Consider the following 17634-nt stretch of genomic DNA (forward strand, 5'->3'; position numbering starts at 1 on the left):
TTTACTTACTGTTAGAGGGGGAGGGAGGGAGGAAAACATCAATGTGTAAGAGGTCCATCAATTGGTTGCCTCACACACCCCCAGCTGGGGACCTGAGCCGCAACTCAGGCACATGCCCTTGCTGGGCATCCAACCAGCGACCCTAAGATTCGCAGGCCGGCACTCGGTCTGCTGAGCTACACCAGCCAGGGCGGGGCTTGGAAGGAGGGTGTGTGCCAACTTGATAAATTGGTGCCATTGCATACTCATACCCAAGGAACGCCAATCTAAATGGAGATGGATTTGGTGTCTGTAATGGCCAAGAATAATGAGTATGGAAAGGGGAAAGGGTTTCCTTACGTACCCTGCCAGCAAACCTGGGTTCCTTTCAGTCTGATGCTTGTACAGTTAAACAGTTAGTTAGCTGGAGAGGTGGTTTGTGCTGTTCACCGTCTGATGTATATGGAATGTAAACTTCAGTTTTGCCAAGAGTTGAAATTTCATTACTTGACATCGCTGTTAAGACACACAGCATGACTATCTGGTCAGACTCCTGCCACATTCCTCTGTAGGTGCACCCAGCCTGAGGTTCATTCAAAAAGGTGGCTGGATTCTACTTTCAGTTTTCAGGCTGCAGGAGTGGATAAGGGATCCTCCGGATGGGAGATAGACCACCCTCCCAAGTGGAGGGGCTTTGCTAGTTTCTCACTAGCCTGTGACCTGCGGTCGGAAACCGATAGACTACCTCTAAACCACGGCTGATCACATCGTGCTCAAAGCGGCCTGGTGACTCCCAGGCGAAAGCCTGCTGTGGCCCTGGCTCAGCTGGCTCCAGCGTGTCCCGGTGCAGGAAGGTTGTGGGTCTGATCTTTGGTCAGAGAGCGTACAAGAGACAACCACGGAATGCATAAATAAGTGGAACAACAGATATTTCCTCTCAAGCAAAAAAAAAAAAAAAAAAGAAAAGAGCCTACTATGTGTTCATCTTTACCACTCAGCAGCCCTGATGGGTATATCCACAAACGTCCTGGTTTGAAGCACAGGCGTGTCCCCAACTCAACTAAGTTGCTTTGGCATTTTTGCTGATGCCCCGTGGCAGGGCAATAATCCAGGGTTGCCCACGGCGTGCCAATTTCACTTTTCCAAGCCCATTGTGAGGGCGGTGGTCAGAGCAAAGTGGAACAGACAGGCTTTCCTCAGCAAAAAGCACTGGGTCGGGGCGGGGGGTGGCAGAGGGGGTGCTTATTCCAAGTCAACTAATAGGCCACCTTCAATATTTGACCCTTACTTCTGACCTCTGGGACATGGGTACTTTCAGTGAAGAGGTGGTTCGACCGGGATTTCCTACCCAAGCAAGTCATCGCCAGGAGTCTGCAACAGGTGGTTCGTTTCCGGAGACAGTGACTATTTTACAGGGTATAAATGTGTCTTCACTTTTTAAAAACACTTAAAAGTGACTTAATTTATTTTTAGAGAGAGGGGAAGGGAGGGCGAAAGAGGGAGGGAAACATCGATCGCTTGGGGATTTAGCTGGGTAACCCAGGCATGTGCCCCCTCCGGGAATTGAACCCATGGCCTTTCCGTTTCAGGACGACGCCCAAACCGCTGAACCACATCAGTTAGGGTTGGGGTTTCCCCTTAGAAGGTCTGTCTCTTCAGGACGAAGGTGGAACAGTGGCTCGGCCTGAACCAGAAAGCTCCCGTTGGGTCAAGTGGTGGGAGCGTGAGAGTCGCAGTTGATCATCAGTGATTTGTCATTTGCCATAACTTGGGTGAGACTTGACTTCTTTCGGAAGCATACATTTTTACAGTGGCTCTGGACAAGGACCACGATTTCGTGGGGGCGACAGGTTTGGGATTAGCCCTTTTTACACCAACGACATCTGAAAGGAAGAGACCCTTAGGGGCGGAGCCAGGTCGTAGTAGGGTTCGGAGGATGAGGAGGCAGAGTGGACCCGTCACACAGGCAGAGCCCCGCGGCCAGCAGGCGGCGCTGTCTCCACTCGGACCCGCCCCTCTAAGCACGCGGCGGGGCGACCGGAGAGCCCCAGCGCGGGAAATGCCCCTTCTTGCCCTTCTAACCCGGGACGGGGGTCAGTGCCACCGAGAGGGAACTACCGCCTCCGGAGAGGGGGCGCGGGGTCCGAAACCCCAGGGAACGCCGGACCCGGGGGAGGCGCTGGGGCCTCGGGTTCGGGATGGAGTCCCGAGAGCCGACCTGGCGCGGCCGAGTGGCGGCGCTGATCCCAGGTACCTGAAAGGCCAGCGGACCTCGGGAGGGGGCGCCCGATCCCGCGGCTCCGGCGCCGCTTCCCGGGAAGTTTCAAGTTTTGAAAGTCTCGGCGGAGGGGCCGGGGCTTCCGGAACCCGGCTGGTGGAAGGAGGGGCCGAGCAGTCGGAGTGGCGCCATGGAGGAGGGGGCGCCGCGGCAGGTGAACGGCTCCGGGAGAGGCCGGGCTGCGGGTGCGGGCCGAGGGGGGCGGGGGGAGCCTCCGGCGGTGTCCCCAACCTCGCCCTGCGTCCCTTCCCAGCTCCTGCCCCGTGTCCCCCTACCCCTTCGCAGGGCTTAGCTGCGCACTGGGGGTAAGTCGTTCATGCCCTGGAAACGTCCCCAAATCACTCCAAGTGACTCACAACTTCCAGCCAGGCCAGCCTTTGAGCTCGTCTGAATTCTCGGCCAGAGTCACCAGGGTGGGCCCCAAAGTTTCCTAAAATAGTTTCTTTCAGGTAGGACTCGAAGGCCAATGGGAATCAGTGAGGAAAAGCAAAAGGGAGGTCCGTGCGGACGCATTCGGGAGCGACCTAGCGGGAGAAGGGGCCCTTGTGCGCCCTTGGGTGGGTGGGGGTCCTTCCCAGAGAATACGGCCCGCGAGGAGTGTGGTCTCCAGGCGCAGGCGCCCGGCTCAGCGCCTGGGCGCGAACCTGCGGGTACCCAGAGGGTTCCAGCCCTAAGGTGAGGGGATCGGGTTCCTGCCAGACCTGGGCAATAGGCGCGTGGGTACGGGGGCCAAGGCTGTGTGCAGATCTGTTGTTGGGGAGGAAGAGATGGCGTTCTAGTCCGGAGCAAATGGGGGAGGTGTGCGTTCACCGAGCAGGAGGAGTCCAGCCCAGAGCAGACGGAGCCTGGGCCGTGCTCAAGGGTGAGGTGGCCCCCACCCTGGCTCCTTGAGTGCTGCTCCCCCCCCACCCCAAGTGCTTAGGCAGCCTTCAGGGCTGCTTTCTCCTGCCCGCCCCCTTCCTCCGGAGGTCCCTTCGCCTGTTCCAGCGGGGACTTGTACACATTTTCCTATTTCCTGTGAACCTCCGCCCAGCAGCGGCGGGCTGGGTGACTCAGGACCCCGGTGGCCGGGCCCCCAGCTCCATGGGATCTTTGTTTGCTCAGGCTTTTGGCTCTGGCCTTCTCGCCTAGAGCCGGCAAAGGATTTCCTGAGCCCCACCCCTCCCCTGTGCCTGCCCGGCCAGCAGGGCACAGAGGCCTGGGGTGGGGGGTGTCCCTGAGGCCGGGGTGGCCACCCTTCCACTGGGCTTAGGAGATGGCGAGCCGAGAGGTAAGGTGCGAGAGTCCCTGGGAGGTAACCTGTGGGTTACCCTGCGCTGAGGTCAGCTTCGGCACCCCGGGTTTGAAAGGGCCTCTGGGGTGAAGTCATGAGAAAACCTACTTCCTCCTGGGCGCTGGGCTGGCGGTGGGTCCCCGGAGACCTTCCCAGTCCTTCTGCGTGTCTCTGCTTTGCCGCCTGAGGCATCAGGGGACCAGTCCTGATCCCTGCTCAGGCCTCCAGCCGCCCCTGAGCTCGAGTGGATCCCTAGCCTCTTCTCTGGCCCCAAATCTTCCCCCGAACCCCCCATCCTTACAGCAGCGGCACGATGAAGCGTGGCTGACAGGGAGGGGCGGGGGCCCCAGAGGGGGTGGCGTCTCCTCCGAGTGGTGACCTGGGGCAGGTCACGCAACCTCGCTCTGTGTCTGTCTTCTCACCGTTTCGGTGGGGATGGTAACTGCGCCCACCTCCTGGGGTTGCCGTCGGGATAGACAAGCTCATGTGCGCAGAGCTGTCAGACCCTGACGCCCAGTAGCACCACATACGCCTGACGGGTTTTCCCTTCACCCTTCTCTCTGACGCAGAGCAGAGGCGCCTGGGCTGGGTGCATACAGAGCCCAGGGTTCCCACCGGCCTAGGGGTGCTAGCTCTGCAGCCCCAGGCGCTTCCCAAACCCCGAGTGGGGGTCCTGGGTGCCGTCGCGCCGCCCCCCCACCCCCACCGTCCGGTGAGCTGAGGCTGGTGGCAGCGGGAACTGAGGGGCTTGCTCCTCTGCCGTTCCGCAGCAGCCTGGGCCGGGCCGGCGGCCGCCGGAGGATGAGAAAGAGGTGATCCGCCGGGCCATCCAGAAGGAGCTGAAAATCAAGGAGGGCGTGGAGAACCTGCGGCGGGTGGCCACGGACCGCCGCCACCTGGGCCACGTGCAGCAGCTGCTCCGGTCCTCCAACCGCCGTCTGGAGCAGCTGCACGGGGAGCTGCAGGAGCTCCACACCCGCATCCTGCTGCCCGGCCCCGCGGCTGGTGGGTGCGCGACCCCCGGGGATGGGAGGCCCTGGGGCCAGCCCAGCTCCCCGGCTGGACCACTCACCACTCGCAGAGCCTCCTCGGGCAGCCCCCCGTCCAGGACGGGAGGGAGGAGAGAGCTGGGCTGCCCCAGGTGGGCAAGGGGTTCACGGGTCCCGCATTTCGCGCCAACAGAACCCGTGGCCCCAGGACCCCAGCCTCCGGCGGAGCAGCCGAGGGCCCGGCACCTGGAGGCTCTCCGGAGGCAGCTGCAGGTGGAGCTGAAGGTGAAGCAGGGCGCCGAGAACATGACCCACACCTATGCCAGCGGCACGCCCAAGGTAAGGCTCCTGGGCTCTGAGGCGGAGAGATTTGGCTCTGAGCTGACTTGGGGGGCAGCTGTTCCAGCCTCTGATCGGAAAGGGAACTGTCACCCGGCCACTGACCCTAGGAGGCAGACACAGCCCTAAACCTCAGTCCGATGGGAGAGGCACAGCCCCAGATCCCAGCTTGGTGGGGAAAGGCACGGCTCTCACCCCACTCTAACAGATAAGCCACTACACAAGCTCCCAGTCTGGCGGGGAAGGCCGGGCCCCAGCCCCGGCCCCAGCCCCGGCCCCAGCCCGGTGTGGGGAGCTCAGTCCTGATAGGGTGGAGGAGGCTTGACCTCAGCCCTTATCTGGTCTCCCGGGGAGGCTCTGCCCCAGACCTGTCTCACCAGGGAGCCTTGGCTCCTTATCTGGCCTACTGAGGGAGACTTGGCCTCGCTCCCGGCCCCATGGGGGAGGCTTGGCCGCAGCCCCTGGTCTGACCCAGGAGGCTCTGGGCCAGCGCGTGTCACGACCCCCTAGGGGCGGAAGCTCCTGGCAGCTGCCCAGCAGATGCTGCGGGACAGCCAGCTGAAGGTGGCCCTGCTGCGCATGAAGATCAGCAGCCTGGAGGCCAGTGGGTCCCCCGCGCCAGGTGAGGCCTTGAGAAGCAGGGACGGGCAGGGCCGCGCAGGGCACGGGCCTGAGGGCTGACCCTCCCCCCAGGTCCCGAGCTGCTGGCGGAGGAGCTGAGGCACCGACTGCGCATCGAGGCTGCCGTGGCCAAGGGCGCCAAGAACGTGGTGAAGCTGCTGGGCAGCCGACGAACGCAGGACCGCAAGGCGCTGGCCGAGGTCAGACCATCGCCCCCCCCCACCCCCCGGTGGTCACTCCTCTCGGAGTGTCTCCTTGTTCCCGTTCACCCTCTGCAGTGGCGGGAGGTGACGTGGCTGTGGCCGTGCGGGGTGGCAGTGGGGAAACAGGAGACCCCTTCTGCCTAGACCTCACGGGGGTGTCTACAGGTGGCCTGAGGCACCGCCCCTATGTCCCCATGCCCCACGGGCCTGTGTCCCCTCTGCAGGCTCAGGCCCAGCTCCAGGAGTCCTCCCAGAAGCTGGACCTCCTGCGGCTGGCCTTGGAGCAGCTGCTGGAAGGGCTGCCTCCTGCCCACCCCCTGCGTGGCAGAGTGGCCCGGGAGCTGCGGACGGCTGCGTCTGGGAACCCTCCACCCGCAGGGATGCTTGTAAAGCCCACCGCAGTAACAGGTAGCCGGGGGTCCCTTCCACCTCAGAGCTCTCCTTCCCTTCCAGAAGGGACTCTGAAATACGATGGGGGAGGACTTCGGAGAAGAGTTCCTGGCCCCACCCCCCCTCTCGCTGTGTGGCCCCGGGCGGTTGACACCCTTTCCGCAAACCTCGGTTTACCCATCTGTGAAATGGGGGCGGTGCCAGCACCTGCGGCATGGGGTTGCTGTGCGAGTGCAGTGGGCCGTCTGTCGCACGTGGCGTGCGCTCTGCGGGCGCAGTTAGCGCTCCGTCAGTGAAGCGATTATTTTAACGAGTAACCATGGTAACGCTTAAGGCGCCAGCGGTAGGGAGCTCACAGCCCTGGGCAGCGTGGACTAGTACAGAGCCCTTTCTGATCCCAAGCTGGACCCGTCTCCGTCTAGTGGCAGCCAAATTGCAGTCAGTCGCTAATCTCGGAGCGCCGGCTTTGGGAGCTCTGAGCTTCCCGCTTGGGACACAGAGTCAGCGAGAAGGGCCCGCGCCTTCCTGCTCAGGGATGGTGCGGGGGCGAGGCGGGGCACACAGGGTGATCCCCCTGCAAGCCGAGCTGAGAAGGGGAGGTTCAGGGGCTGGGTGGGCCCCTCCCCTGGCCCCGGGGAGTCAGGAACACTTGCTGGAGGAGACGGTGTCTGAGCTCAGCCTCGAAGAGCGTGCGGGGTTTGGCCAGATGGACGAGCCGAGAAGGGCCGGGGAAATGGTGTGTTAGAGGCCTCGAAGTGAGCTGCTCGGGGCCCCTGCATATCCCGCGTCCTGGCCCAACACCTTCGTTCCCTGTGCTTCCCAAGAGAATCCTCTCCAACCCGGGCCGCTGCCTTTGGACAAGGTCCCTCAGCGAGTAACCCCCGCAGGCCTGGACTCTGAAGGGTGCTCCTCGGCCCCGTTTATTTCCTCAGAAAGGGCTGGTGTCCTGCTGCTTCTTCTCCCCTTTGAGGGACAAAGTCTAGCGGCCCTAAACATGAGTCCCCTTGCTGGGCAGACACTCTTTGTACCCCTTGTGGGAGGTGGGACGGAGCCGGGGCTCATGGCCTCTGGACAGATGGGGAGACTGGGCCTGAGGAGGACGGGCAGCCAGGCTTCCTGCTCCCCAAGCTCTCATTGGTGCCTCGGGCCCCTCCCCCACCCCGGGTCCTGCACCTGGGGCAGCACGGCGCAACACACGGTGGCTCCATGCGGCCTGGCTGAGGTCTGAGTCTCGCTCCTTTGCCTGTGGGTCCCTGCTGCCCCCACCTCATGGTCCAAGCTTGGGAGGGGCGGGGCGGCCGGTCCGCACGGAGGGTGGCAGAAGCAGCAAAGGCCTCCCGTGGGTAGGCTGTGGCTCAGTCGTCTCCTGGAGAAGGGAGCCTTTCTCAGGCTCCAGGGACCCACTGGTGGTGGCCTTGGGAGGATGGCACCTGACGACATCTCCCCCTCCCCCCGTGCTCTCACAGGGACGCTGCAGGTCCGCCTCCTGGGCTGTGAGCAGCTGCTGACAGCTGTGCCCGGCCGGTCCCCCGTGGCTGCGCTAGCCGGGAGCCCCTCGCCGGGCTGGCTTCGGGGCAGGACCAGGCAGCAGCGTGGCGGAGGCGAGCTGGCCAGTGAGTAGGGGGCTGCAGGGAGTTGTGGGGGGAAGCAAAGGACCCCCGGTCCCGGCCTGCCCTGAGCCCTGGTTCTGGCCCTGCAGGTGAGGTGCTGGCCGTGCTGAAGGTGGACAATCGTCCCGTGGGCCAGACGGGTTGGGGGCCGGTGGCCAGGCAGTCCTGGGACCAGACCTTTGTCATCCCCCTGGAGCGGGTGAGGCTGGCCCTTGTGAGGCCGGGGGTGACCTCGGGATGCGTGGCGGAAGGCCAGCCGGGCAGAGGCTGGCATCACGCCCCGTCTCCAGCCTGACCTTTCTGACGCAGGCCCGAGAGCTGGAGGTCGGGGTGCGCTGGCGGGACTGGCGACAGCTGTGCGGCGTGGCCTTCCTGCGGCTGGAGGACTTCCTGGACAATGCCTGTCACCAGCTGACCCTCAGCCTGGTGCCCCAGGGGCTGCTCTTTGCCCAGGTGCCCGCTGACCCCTGCCTTCTGACCTTGTGGGCTCCTTGGCTCCATCAGAGCTAGGGCAGCCTTGGAGACTGTGTTACCCCGCCCTCCGCTCCGAGCAGAGGAGTGGAAATGGGGACCCGGAGGGAGGGGGGCTCCCGGAACAGATCCCCAGGCCACTCTGCAAGCCTCCTGGGACTCTGGAAGCCTGAGCCGTTGTCCTGACCATCCTGCTCCATGCGTGAGCCTGGACAAGTGCCTCGCTTCTCTGGGCCTCAGTTTCCCCACTGTTTCCGATGAAGACGCGGAATCCATCTCTCTGGGCCCTTCTGGCTCTTGCACTGTTGACGCTGGGGGCTCAGGCTGGGACCCTGGAGCCGGGGTGGGGGGGGTGCCCACGGCAGGCGGGGCGGGAGGGGACTGGCCTTCAGCCCCGCCCTCTGCCCCCACAGGTAACCTTCTGCGACCCTGTCATTGAGAGGAGGCCCCGGCTGCAGAGGCAGAAACGGATTTTCTCGAAGCGCAGGGGTATGGACAGGAGAGGACGGTGCGTGTAGGGGAGAGGGCAGGGGTGTCGGGGGGGCCCCGGGACTGAACCCCGCTTTGTTCCAGGTCAGGACTTCCTGAGGGCTTCCCAGATGAACCTCAGCATGGCAGCCTGGGGGCGCTTGGTCATGAACCTGCTGCCCCCCTGCAGCTCCCCGAGCACGATCAGCCCTCCCAAAGGGTGCCCCCAGACCCCGGCCACACCTCGGGGGGCCGCCTCCCCTGCCTCTCCCAGGTGAGGAGCCGCCTCACCCCAGACCGCCTGCGGCTCTGTGGTCTGCCTCTCCGGGGGGCTGTCGGTGTCTGTCTGTCCGTCCCTGTTGCTCCCCTTCTCACCCTCTCTCTCCGCACGGCTGTGTGTCCCCCCCCTCCCCCCACCACAGCTATTCCATCTGCCTGTGCCCCACCCCATGTCTGCTTCCTCCTCACAGTAATGTCCCACCCAAGAAGACCCCCTTGGGAGACGAGATGAGTCCCCCCCCCAAGCCCCCGCGCCTCTACCTGCCCCGGGAGCCAGCCCTCGAGGAGACGCCGGTGAGGGGGGGCTGCTGGCCCTGGGGGTGCTGGGCTGGGGGCGGCCGGGCCGGAGGGAGAGAGGAAGGCAGCCCAGCCCTGCCCTGAGCCCCTCTGCCCTCACAGCGCACCAAACGCCCCCACATGGAGCCCAGGACCCGACCCCGGCCGGCACCGCCAGCCTCAGCCGTCAGGTACCCTTGCCGGGCTCACCCTCCTGTCTGAGACATTGTCTGCTCGATCGGGGGTTCGGGTATCCATTCCCACATCGCCCCGCGCTGCTGGGCAGACTCACTGGGTTGCCCTCAGGTTCTGACTCTCTGAACCAACATTATTATTATTATTATTATTATCATCATCATCATTAAAGATTTTTATTGATTGATGTCAGAGAGAGAGAGAGAAACATTGATTTGTTGTTCCACGTATTTACACACTCACTGGTTAATTCTTGTACGTGCCCCGATCGGGGAATCTGCAACTTGGGCGGATCAGCGTGGCGCTCTAACCCACGGAACTGCCCAGCCAGGGCTGAGCCAGCATTATGGAGCTGCAGCTGTACGCCGGACTCCAGGCACCTGCTGTCCTAGGAGCCCCACCCAGGCTCTCCGGGCCTGCTCGTGGGGGCAGGCCGGACCGGCCGGAGAGGGTTGGGAGCAGCTCGTGGTGGAGGCCCAGCCCTCGTCCCAGGGGGCTTCCTGTGCCGCCCCCTCTCTTGCAGGAAACCGCCCCGGCTCCAGGACTTCCGCTGCTTGGCCGTGCTGGGCCGGGGACACTTCGGGAAGGTAGTGGACGGAGGAGGGTGCGGTGGAGAGGGAGGGCAGCCCTCGGCACACGAGCTGGGAGGGCACCGTGGTCGTCGGATAGTGGGTGGGGGTGTGTAAAGGCTCCCCTGTGCTGCCCACTGGAGCCCAGCCTCTCTCTGCCCCCCCAGGTCCTGCTGGTGCAGTTCAAGGGGACGGGGAAATACTACGCCATCAAAGCGCTGAAGAAGCAGGAGGTGCTGAGCCGGGACGAGATGGAGAGGTGTGCGGTGACCCTAGCCGGGGGGACACCTGGCCTGGAGGGGGCCCCCGGGAAGGCTGGCCTGGGCTCTTGGCGCCAGGAGGTTCCTGGGGCTTCCAAGTGGCGACTCTCTGGGCCCAGCCAGGCCTGGGTTCTCTTCTTAGCACCCGCCGTTAATGGGGTGCCCTTGGGCAGGTCCCCTCTCATCTCTGCGCCTCAGTTTCCTCGCCTGTGAAATGGGACAGCGGTGGGTGTGCAGGTTAAAGGCTCATCCACGTGAGCCCCCGACACGCAGAAACCTTCACTCTGCGCGCTGAGCCAGGGGTGTCCCGGGGGGCGGCAGGGCGGAACCGGGAGGAGGTTTGCCTTCCCTCTGAAGCCCACGCTCCCTGCAGCCTGTACTGCGAGAAGCGGATCCTGGAGGCCGTGGGCCGCATGGGGCACCCCTTCCTGCTGTCGCTCCTCGCCTGCTTCCAGACCGCCAGCCACGCCTGCTTCGTGACGGAGTTTGCGCCGGGTGGGGACCTCATGATGCAGATCCACGAGGACGTTTTCCCGGAGCCCCAGGCCCGGTGGGTCTCCGTTCCTCGTGTCTGCCTCTCCCAACAAGCCTCCCCTTGTCCCCACACCCGGGCCCCCCGCCCTGCTTCCTCCGGGCACCCATTGGCAAAGAGCAGGGTGTCCGGGAGGCCTTGGTTCACGTTCTTTTTATCGACTCTCGCAGCACTTGGGACTCTGAGCGTCAGTGTGTGTAGCTATGAGTTGGCTTCATAATAACTGTCCCGGAGGCTTGTTGCGTACTTGAGCACAGTATTTATGGCTCACGGAGCCCAGGGGCCAGGGAGCAGCCAGTGACCGGCAGCCGGAGTCGCTTCTCGTCCGTCGGAGAGCAGGCGCTGGCGTCTGGGCTCATCCGCTCTGCCACTAGCCGTGTGACCCCAGGCATGTCACTCGCCTGGAGTCTCAGGTGCTCAGGTGGAAGGCAGTCATGCCGGCTGCCGGGAGCAGGCAGGGAGAAAAGGGTGTGAGAGCTGGGCACCGTCCCTGGCACCGTCCAAGTTCCCAGGAAGGGTGTGCTGTTGGCCAGCAGCGACCTTGGGATGGTCTCGGGGCTGTTCCCTGCAGGACACTCAGCCCTGGCAGAGCGCGGCTCGTCCCCCATCCGACTCGGGCGGGGAAAGCTGAGGGTCCCCCGGCCTCGGCCATCCTTGTGGTCCCCTGCCCTCCCCCCCACAGCCCCGGGCCTGAGCCCCCCCTACATCCCCTCCAGGTTCTACCTGGCCTGTGTGGTCCTGGGGCTGCAGTTCTTACATGAGAAGAAGATCATTTACAGGTAACCTGGCCCCGCGGTGCAGGGGGAGTGGTGAGGGAGCAGATGCTGCCCCGCCTCTTCCCGGGCGGCTGTCCCAGGGGTCCCCTCGACCTGCCCCCGTCCCCCGCAGGGACCTGAAGCTGGATAACCTCCTGCTGGATGCCCAGGGTTTCCTGAAGATCGCGGACTTCGGGCTGTGTAAAGAAGGTGGGTGTCCCCGGTCCGGGACCCTGTGTCCTCCAGCCTTCCTCACCCAGCCCAGGCCAGCAGGCGTCTCCTGGGAAACCTCCCCACCGCCACCCTCATTCTAGGGACCAGCTGGACACACGGGTGCTTCCTTCCCAGCCCTACAAGCTCTTAAAGAGCCCAGCTTGCCCTTGGCGCAAGGGAGAGCCTGTGCTCAGAGCTGGGAGAAGGCCCTCGGTTCCGCTTTCTCTGTGACCTTGACATGTGAGCTTGGCTGGGACTCAGCTCCCTCCTCCCCCAGATGGCATAACAACCATCCCCACCTCCGAGAGTCGGGGGCAGGGCTTGGCACAGATTCGGGGCGTGGGGACAGAAGGGTTGGCTGTTGGTTCTCACGACCACGGAGGTCACCGTGGGCCAGGCACACTGAGCCGGCACTGGTGTGGCTGTGGGTTTGCAGGGATCGGCTTTGGGGATCGGACCAGCACCTTCTGCGGCACCCCGGAGTTCCTGGCCCCCGAGGTGCTGACCCAGGAGGCCTACACGCGGGCCGTGGACTGGTGGGGGCTGGGCGTGCTGCTGTATGAGATGCTGGTGGGCGAGGTGAGTGCTGCACCTGGGCTGCTGCGGCCCGCAGGTCGGGGTGGGGAAGGGGCGGCCCACGCACCCTGCTGCGCCCCCCTCCCGCAGTGCCCGTTCCCGGGGGACACCGAGGAGGAGGTGTTCGACTGCATCGTCAACGCGGACGCTCCGTACCCCCGCTTCCTGTCGGCGCAAGGGCTCGAGCTCATTCAGAAGGTAACCGCTGTTCCCGCCGGGGCGCTCGGTGGGCTGCAGCGCTGTCCCCTACGCCAGAAGGCTGCGGCTTTGGTTCCCGGTCAGGGTGCATAGCTAGGTTTCGGCTTTGATTCCTGGTCAGGGCATGTATGGAAGGGGATGGGTCAATATTTCTCTCTCGCCCTTCCTCTCTCTCTGAAAATCATTGAACAATATCCTTTGATGAGGATTTTTAAAAACTTTATTTATAAAAAGGGGAAGCTAATCACTGCAGGGTCCAGGGCTGGGCTGGGCGGCCGCTCCCAGCGCACAGGCTGGTGGTCACCGGTCGTCTCTGGGGCCCCGTGGCTCGTGGGGGGCCCCGGGGAGGCGGCAGAGCCCGGGCCGAGTGCCCGCGGTGAGCACCCGTCCTGTCCAGCTCCTCCAGAAGTGCCCGGAGCAGCGCCTGGGGGCGGGCGAGCAGGATGCCGAGGAGATCAAGGCGCAGCCTTTCTTCAGGGTGAGTGGCCGCGGCCGCGGCGGTCCCCGTGGCCTGGCACGGTGGGAGGGGTCGAGAGACCACCGGGCAGTCGTTTTTGTGGCCTCAGGCGTCTCTGCCCTCGTCCCCAGACCACCGACTGGCAGGCCCTGCTCGCCCGCGCCGTGCAGCCCCCCTTCGCGCCCACGCTCTGCGGCCCCACGGACCTGCGCTACTTCGAGGGCGAGTTCACGGGGCTGCCGCCCGCCCTGACTCCGCCCGACCCCCGCAGCCCCCTCACTGCCCGCCAGCAGGCCGCCTTCCGGGACTTCGACTTTGTGTCCGAGCGGTTCCTGGAGCCCTGAGGGGCCTCTCCCGCGTCCCTGCCCCCCCGTGTGTCCCAGTGCCACCCAGACGGTTAGGGCCTCCCTTGCCCACCGGTCTGCCCGGCTGTGCGCCCTGCCCAGGAGGCCCAGGCCTTGCCCGGTATTCACTGGCCCTTGGGACTCGGGCCGGGGCCCTGGGGCTGCGTGGGGCTGGGCAGAGCGGTCCCCTCCCCGCCACCTGCCCCTCCTCTGCCTCCCAGCCAGACCTGGGCCAGAAAGGGTGGCACAGCGAGGAGTGGTTTGGTTTGTTTTTTTTAATACTTGACTTGCTTAATGGGTTATTAAATGTATAAAACTACACGCTGGAGACATTCTGGCTTAGGGGTCGGGGGGAGCTCTCAGAAGCCTGGCGCGGGTGCCCTGGCCCCACACAGGCCCTCCTCCTCCCCTTCCCCTCTGGAGGCACAGCGCCCCCCACAGGCAGGGTTTGCCGTTTGTTCACTCTGCTTTGAGGCTGGAGGCCAGGGCGGCAGTGAGGAGCCCTGGGCGCTCGGGGTCAGCCCTCTGGTTTTCAGGCACAAGATGGTGGCTCTGCCTCCTGTGACCCTAAACAGCCTGGCTGCTGCCCTCACCCTCCTCCTCCTCCTCCTCGGCCCAGAGGGCCTCCCAGGACCCCGAGGGCCATCCACAGAAGAAGTGGGCGAGGTTGCGGGTCAGGCCGTGGTCGAAGGGGTTGCCGGGGCGCTGGCGGAGGTAGGCAATGCGGTGCGAGGAGACGAACTCCCAGGTGGTGGTGTTGGTGGCCACCAGGTAGAGGTGTGAGACCAGGAGCAGGCCGGCCACCACGGAGAGGAGGGAGAGCAGCAGGAAGGTGGCGAACAGGAGCCCGCTGGACCGCAGCCACAGGCCCCAGGGCTGGAAGAACCGGAGGCCGGACCTGCAGGGCAGCACAGGGATGGGGGCCCAGAGTTCGGGGAGCCCAGAGGGTCAGGCCACGTGGACGAGGGTCTGAGACCCTTGCAGAGGGAGCCCCGGCTGCACACGCCTGTGGGCACGTGCAGCCTGCCCCCGCCCACCCTCACCAGGGCAGCGGTGGGACCCACCATGCCAGGTACAGGCCCCACACAAGCACCACCAGCTGCAGCGCCAGGTAGGCCACGAAGAGCGGGTGGTTGCGCTCCCCCACGCAGTTCTCCATCCACGGGCAGTGGTGGTCATAGCGGCGGACGCAGCGACGGCACTCCCTGCAGTGTCGGGCCCGCAGGGGCTGCTGTGGGCAGGCAGGGAGGCGGGCTCGACGCCAGCTCCCCTCTGGCCCCAACAGTGGGGGAAGGGATGAGGGCAGGAGCCTGGGCCCCAATCCGGGAGGCCTTCCTGGACAGGTGTGGCCAAGGCACAGGGGGAGGGGGAGGTCCGAGAGTCTCAGCCTTGCCCGTGACCCACCCCAGGAAGTCCCCACATCACCCACCAGCACCATGCAGTATCTGCAGCGTCGGAGGGGCACCACCTGAGGGACCATGGCTGTCTGCTCCTCCTTGGCCTCCTCCTGAAAACGGGGGGCAGAGCATAAGATAGGGCCCCTTGGGAGGCAGATGGTACGGGTAGGAACATCTTGGGGCCCATCCCATGTATAATGGAGGTGGTAGAGCAGAGAGATCACAATGCCCTGGACCGAGCCAGACTGTGTGACCTTTGCCAGTTGCACACCCTCTCTGGGCCTTGGCCATGTCCTCACTGTTGGATGGGGCTCTAGGGCTGGCAAGAGGATGCACTGAGATGCCCCAGAAAAGCTCTCCCCGCGGAGCCTGGAATGAGACTGTTACTGGTCCTAAGATCCCATGTTGGTAGGAGGAGAGAGAGGTTCAGGTCCCCAGGGGCCCCCTGGTTACCTGGGGCTGGGGCTGGACGTTCACGTAGCCGGGGTCCATGAGCGACACGGCCAGGTAGAGCAGCAGGGAGCCCAGCACGAGGAGCAGGAAGGTGAGGGGCAGGAGCAGCTCCCCCTGTTCTTCCCACTGCCGCAGCGCTGGGGAGGCCAGAGGAGGACGGTGAGGCCTGGCTGGGCTGAACAAGGGGGTGTGTGGGGGAAGGTGCATTTGGGGGCGGGTGCAGCTGGAGGTGGGGAGTGTGTCCCTGGCTGAGCAAAGGCCTAGAGACAGGTTTTGGTAAGGCCTGGAGACAGGTTTTGGTGAGTGGTCAGATGTATCTGCTGCATAAGGTACAGAAGTTCAGGACCAGCCCCCCTCCCAAAAAAAAGTTCATCTGTACTCTCTGGGGGGCAGCGGGGAATCACGGAAGGGTACAGGGTCAGACCTGTTTCTGGAAACCTTCCCGATGGAGAGAAGATGGATCAGAGCGCAAGCCTCGGGGCACAGAGGGCTCCCCAGGAGGGAGAGGAAGATGGCTGGACCGGGGCACAGGTAGGATGAGTGGACAGGGCATGGACAGATGAGGGTACGGGGGTGAAGGGACCAGGCCTGACCGGATGTGGGGGAGAGGAAGGAGGGGTCCCCGCCTCTGGCTCCACCAGGTCTGAGATGCCCGTGGGACAGAGACACAGGACGGTGGGGCCGGCAGGCTTGGATGCTTAGATGCTGCAAAGAGGGCCACAAAGGCAGCCCAGGCTGGGAAGGGTCCAGCCCACGGAGGCGACTGAGGGTTGGTGGGGGTGGGGCGGGGGTGCAGAAGCTAAGGGGTGCAGGGTGGGAGACAGCCAGACAGCAGAGCAAACAACCATGGCACCCCTTGATTGCCAAAGGGAGCAGAGGTGGGGGGTTGGGGATTCCCTTCTATGGGGAGACCGAACAGGTTTTTAGGCTAAAGGGCAAAGACCAGGGAGGAGACTTGAGAAAGTCTTAGGGGGAAAGTGAGAACACTCCCACCTCAGGGTCTGAGAAGTCTGAGGCTGAAGCACGGAGGGAGATGTGGGGGGCTGCCGAGGGTGAGAGTGAGGGGGGGGAAGGTGACAGCTTGTGCTGGAGGCAGCCTGTGGCGACTAAAGAGGTGATGGGAGTGGGGGAGGGTTGGTGGGGTGAATGGGGACTGCTGGGACGAGAAGCAAGGATGGGGACGTACGTGGAGGACAGGCCACTCCCCTGTTAGGTGTTCTCTTGCCTGAGAATGGGGAGCCCGCACTTGGGCAGCTAGTGGCCAGAGGGCTGGGCGTGACGCCAGTCCTTGATCTATTTGATCTCACGGAGGGACGGTCGGGAGTCAATTCCCAGGAAGGAGCGGATGGGTCCTTGGATCAGGGGAGATGGGGGCTTGAGTCTGTCATCAGACCTGGTGTCCATCGCATGGGTCCTGGGGAGGACAGGGCATCTGGCAGAGGTCGGGAAGATGCTGGGATTAATTAGGGATTGACTGGGTATTCGGTGGAAAGCTCTTGCAATGACAAATGGGGAAGGGGCCTCAGGGGCTGGCGGAGATGGGTTGAATCCCAGGGTCTCTGAAGCTTGGGCAGGGGACCCAGAGAGACTCAAACGTCTCGGGAACCACGGGGGATCGGGTGGGTCCGGGGTGGCGCGGGGTCCGGCTCACCGGTGTCGTGCAGGAAGAGCACCAGCGTGATCCCCCAGGTCAGCACAGTGTGCCCGGTCCGTACCAGGACCCCAGGGCTGAGGAGCGCCCAGGGCGCCATAGCCTCGGCCCGGGGCCCCACCCGGAAGAAGCGCTTAGAGGGGCGGGCCCTCCCAGGAGAGGGACCGCGGCTCACCGGGGATTGGCGGATGTTGGAGGTGGGCGGGGCCATATTGGGACAGAGAGGCCGCCTATTGGGTGACAGCTGCGGCCGAGTAGGCCCTCGAGCCAACAGGTGCCTGAACAGGCTGAGGGCGTGGCCGGCGCGCGTGCGTAGCCGGTAACCACCCCCACCCGCAGTCCTTACCACACAGGTAACTTTCGGAAGCTGGAGCAGTGGCGAGTCTCGATCCCGCCCCACTGAGCTTCCACCCCTCTCCGCAACCCCACAGCCTCGCGCATGCGTACCGCTCCGTGGGCGCTTCAAATATCCAGGTGTTTGTTTTGATTCCCTGCTGCGGAATTGTGCGCGGTTCAAGGATGTGATAACTCAGAGGGACAGCACTCGCCCAAGGTTGCTCATTGGTGACATTCTTACCTCCTTGCTACATTATTAATGATCAGACATTGTAAACGGGAGGAGAGCAAAGTGGAGGTCCGTGGTGTGGATTCTGGCTATGAGGGGCCCGATTTGGGTCAGGGTCAGAAATGCCAGCACTGCCCCTTCCTATCTGCGTGAGCCTGGGCAAATCACTGAACTCCTCCGAGCTCTGGTTTCTGTTTATGTAACAGAGATGGTAATAGCATCCCCTCGCAAGGTGGCTGGGAAGACTGGATAATGGAAATACACTGTCCAGCACAGGACTGTCTAAGCCCACA

The 17634-nt window shown here is 64.0% G+C and overlaps 2 protein-coding genes across 6 annotated transcripts; one reads left to right on the plus strand and one right to left on the minus strand.

Annotated features, from left to right (window-relative positions):
- The first annotated feature begins 2000 nt into the window (after window positions 1-2000).
- On the plus strand, window positions 2001-13593 carry PKN3 (protein kinase N3). Of its 3 annotated transcripts, none has more exons than XM_036022334.1 (22): window positions 2001-2411; window positions 4304-4535; window positions 4713-4858; window positions 5369-5480; window positions 5552-5679; window positions 5907-6090; window positions 7539-7685; window positions 7772-7881; window positions 7992-8135; window positions 8567-8642; window positions 8727-8895; window positions 9092-9194; window positions 9300-9367; window positions 9895-9958; window positions 10108-10199; window positions 10574-10750; window positions 11449-11511; window positions 11621-11697; window positions 12137-12279; window positions 12367-12474; window positions 12872-12952; window positions 13063-13593. In XM_036022334.1, the coding sequence occupies exons 1-22, from the start codon at window positions 2388-2390 to the stop codon at window positions 13273-13275; spliced, it is 2661 nt and encodes an 886-aa protein (XP_035878227.1). In that variant the 5' UTR covers window positions 2001-2387; the 3' UTR covers window positions 13276-13593. The 3 variants fall into 3 exon arrangements, with proteins under 3 accessions (XP_035878227.1, XP_035878226.1, XP_035878225.1); XM_036022333.1 differs by lacking the exon at window positions 2001-2411 and adding an exon at window positions 3613-4016 and having other exon boundaries at window positions 13063-13275; XM_036022332.1 differs by lacking the exon at window positions 2001-2411 and adding an exon at window positions 3613-4016 and having other exon boundaries at window positions 12872-13297.
- Window positions 13533-16929, minus strand: ZDHHC12 (zinc finger DHHC-type palmitoyltransferase 12). Of its 3 annotated transcripts, none has more exons than XM_028516321.2 (5): window positions 16777-16929; window positions 15126-15262; window positions 14705-14782; window positions 14340-14503; window positions 13533-14173 (listed from the first exon to the last, which is right to left on the minus strand). In XM_028516321.2, the coding sequence occupies exons 1-5, from the start codon at window positions 16874-16876 to the stop codon at window positions 13843-13845; spliced, it is 810 nt and encodes a 269-aa protein (XP_028372122.1). In that variant the 5' UTR covers window positions 16877-16929; the 3' UTR covers window positions 13533-13842. The 3 variants fall into 3 exon arrangements, with proteins under 3 accessions (XP_028372122.1, XP_028372107.1, XP_028372130.1); XM_028516306.2 differs by having other exon boundaries at window positions 14340-14506; XM_028516329.2 differs by having other exon boundaries at window positions 13950-14151; window positions 14340-14506.
- Window positions 16930-17634: the final 705 nt, after the last annotated feature.

Source organism: Phyllostomus discolor, chromosome 3 (genome assembly GCF_004126475.2).
Source record: "Phyllostomus discolor isolate MPI-MPIP mPhyDis1 chromosome 3, mPhyDis1.pri.v3, whole genome shotgun sequence".
NCBI lineage: Eukaryota > Metazoa > Chordata > Mammalia > Chiroptera > Phyllostomidae > Phyllostomus > Phyllostomus discolor.

What these genes read in the sequence shown, in the direction of transcription:
- PKN3 (XM_036022332.1), top strand. Translation starts at nt 3,966, where the DNA reads ATGGTAACTGCGCCCACCTCCTGGGGTTGCCGTCGGGATAGACAAGCT. An exon ending in GCCTCCCCTGCCTCTCCCAG is followed by an intron (nt 8,896 to 9,091) that starts GTGAGGAGCCGC and finishes TCCTCCTCACAG; the next exon opens with TAATGTCCCACCCAAGAAGA. An exon ending in CCGCCAGCCTCAGCCGTCAG is followed by an intron (nt 9,368 to 9,894) that starts GTACCCTTGCCG and finishes CCTCTCTTGCAG; the next exon opens with GAAACCGCCCCGGCTCCAGG.
- ZDHHC12 (XM_028516306.2), bottom strand. Translation starts at nt 16,876, where the DNA reads ATGGCGCCCTGGGCGCTCCTCAGCCCTGGGGTCCTGGTACGGACCGGG. An exon ending in GCTCTTCCTGCACGACACCG is followed by an intron (nt 15,263 to 16,776) that starts GTGAGCCGGACC and finishes TGGCCTCCCCAG; the next exon opens with CGCTGCGGCAGTGGGAAGAA. An exon ending in GCAGATACTGCATGGTGCTG is followed by an intron (nt 14,507 to 14,704) that starts GTGGGTGATGTG and finishes GCCTGCCCACAG; the next exon opens with CAGCCCCTGCGGGCCCGACA.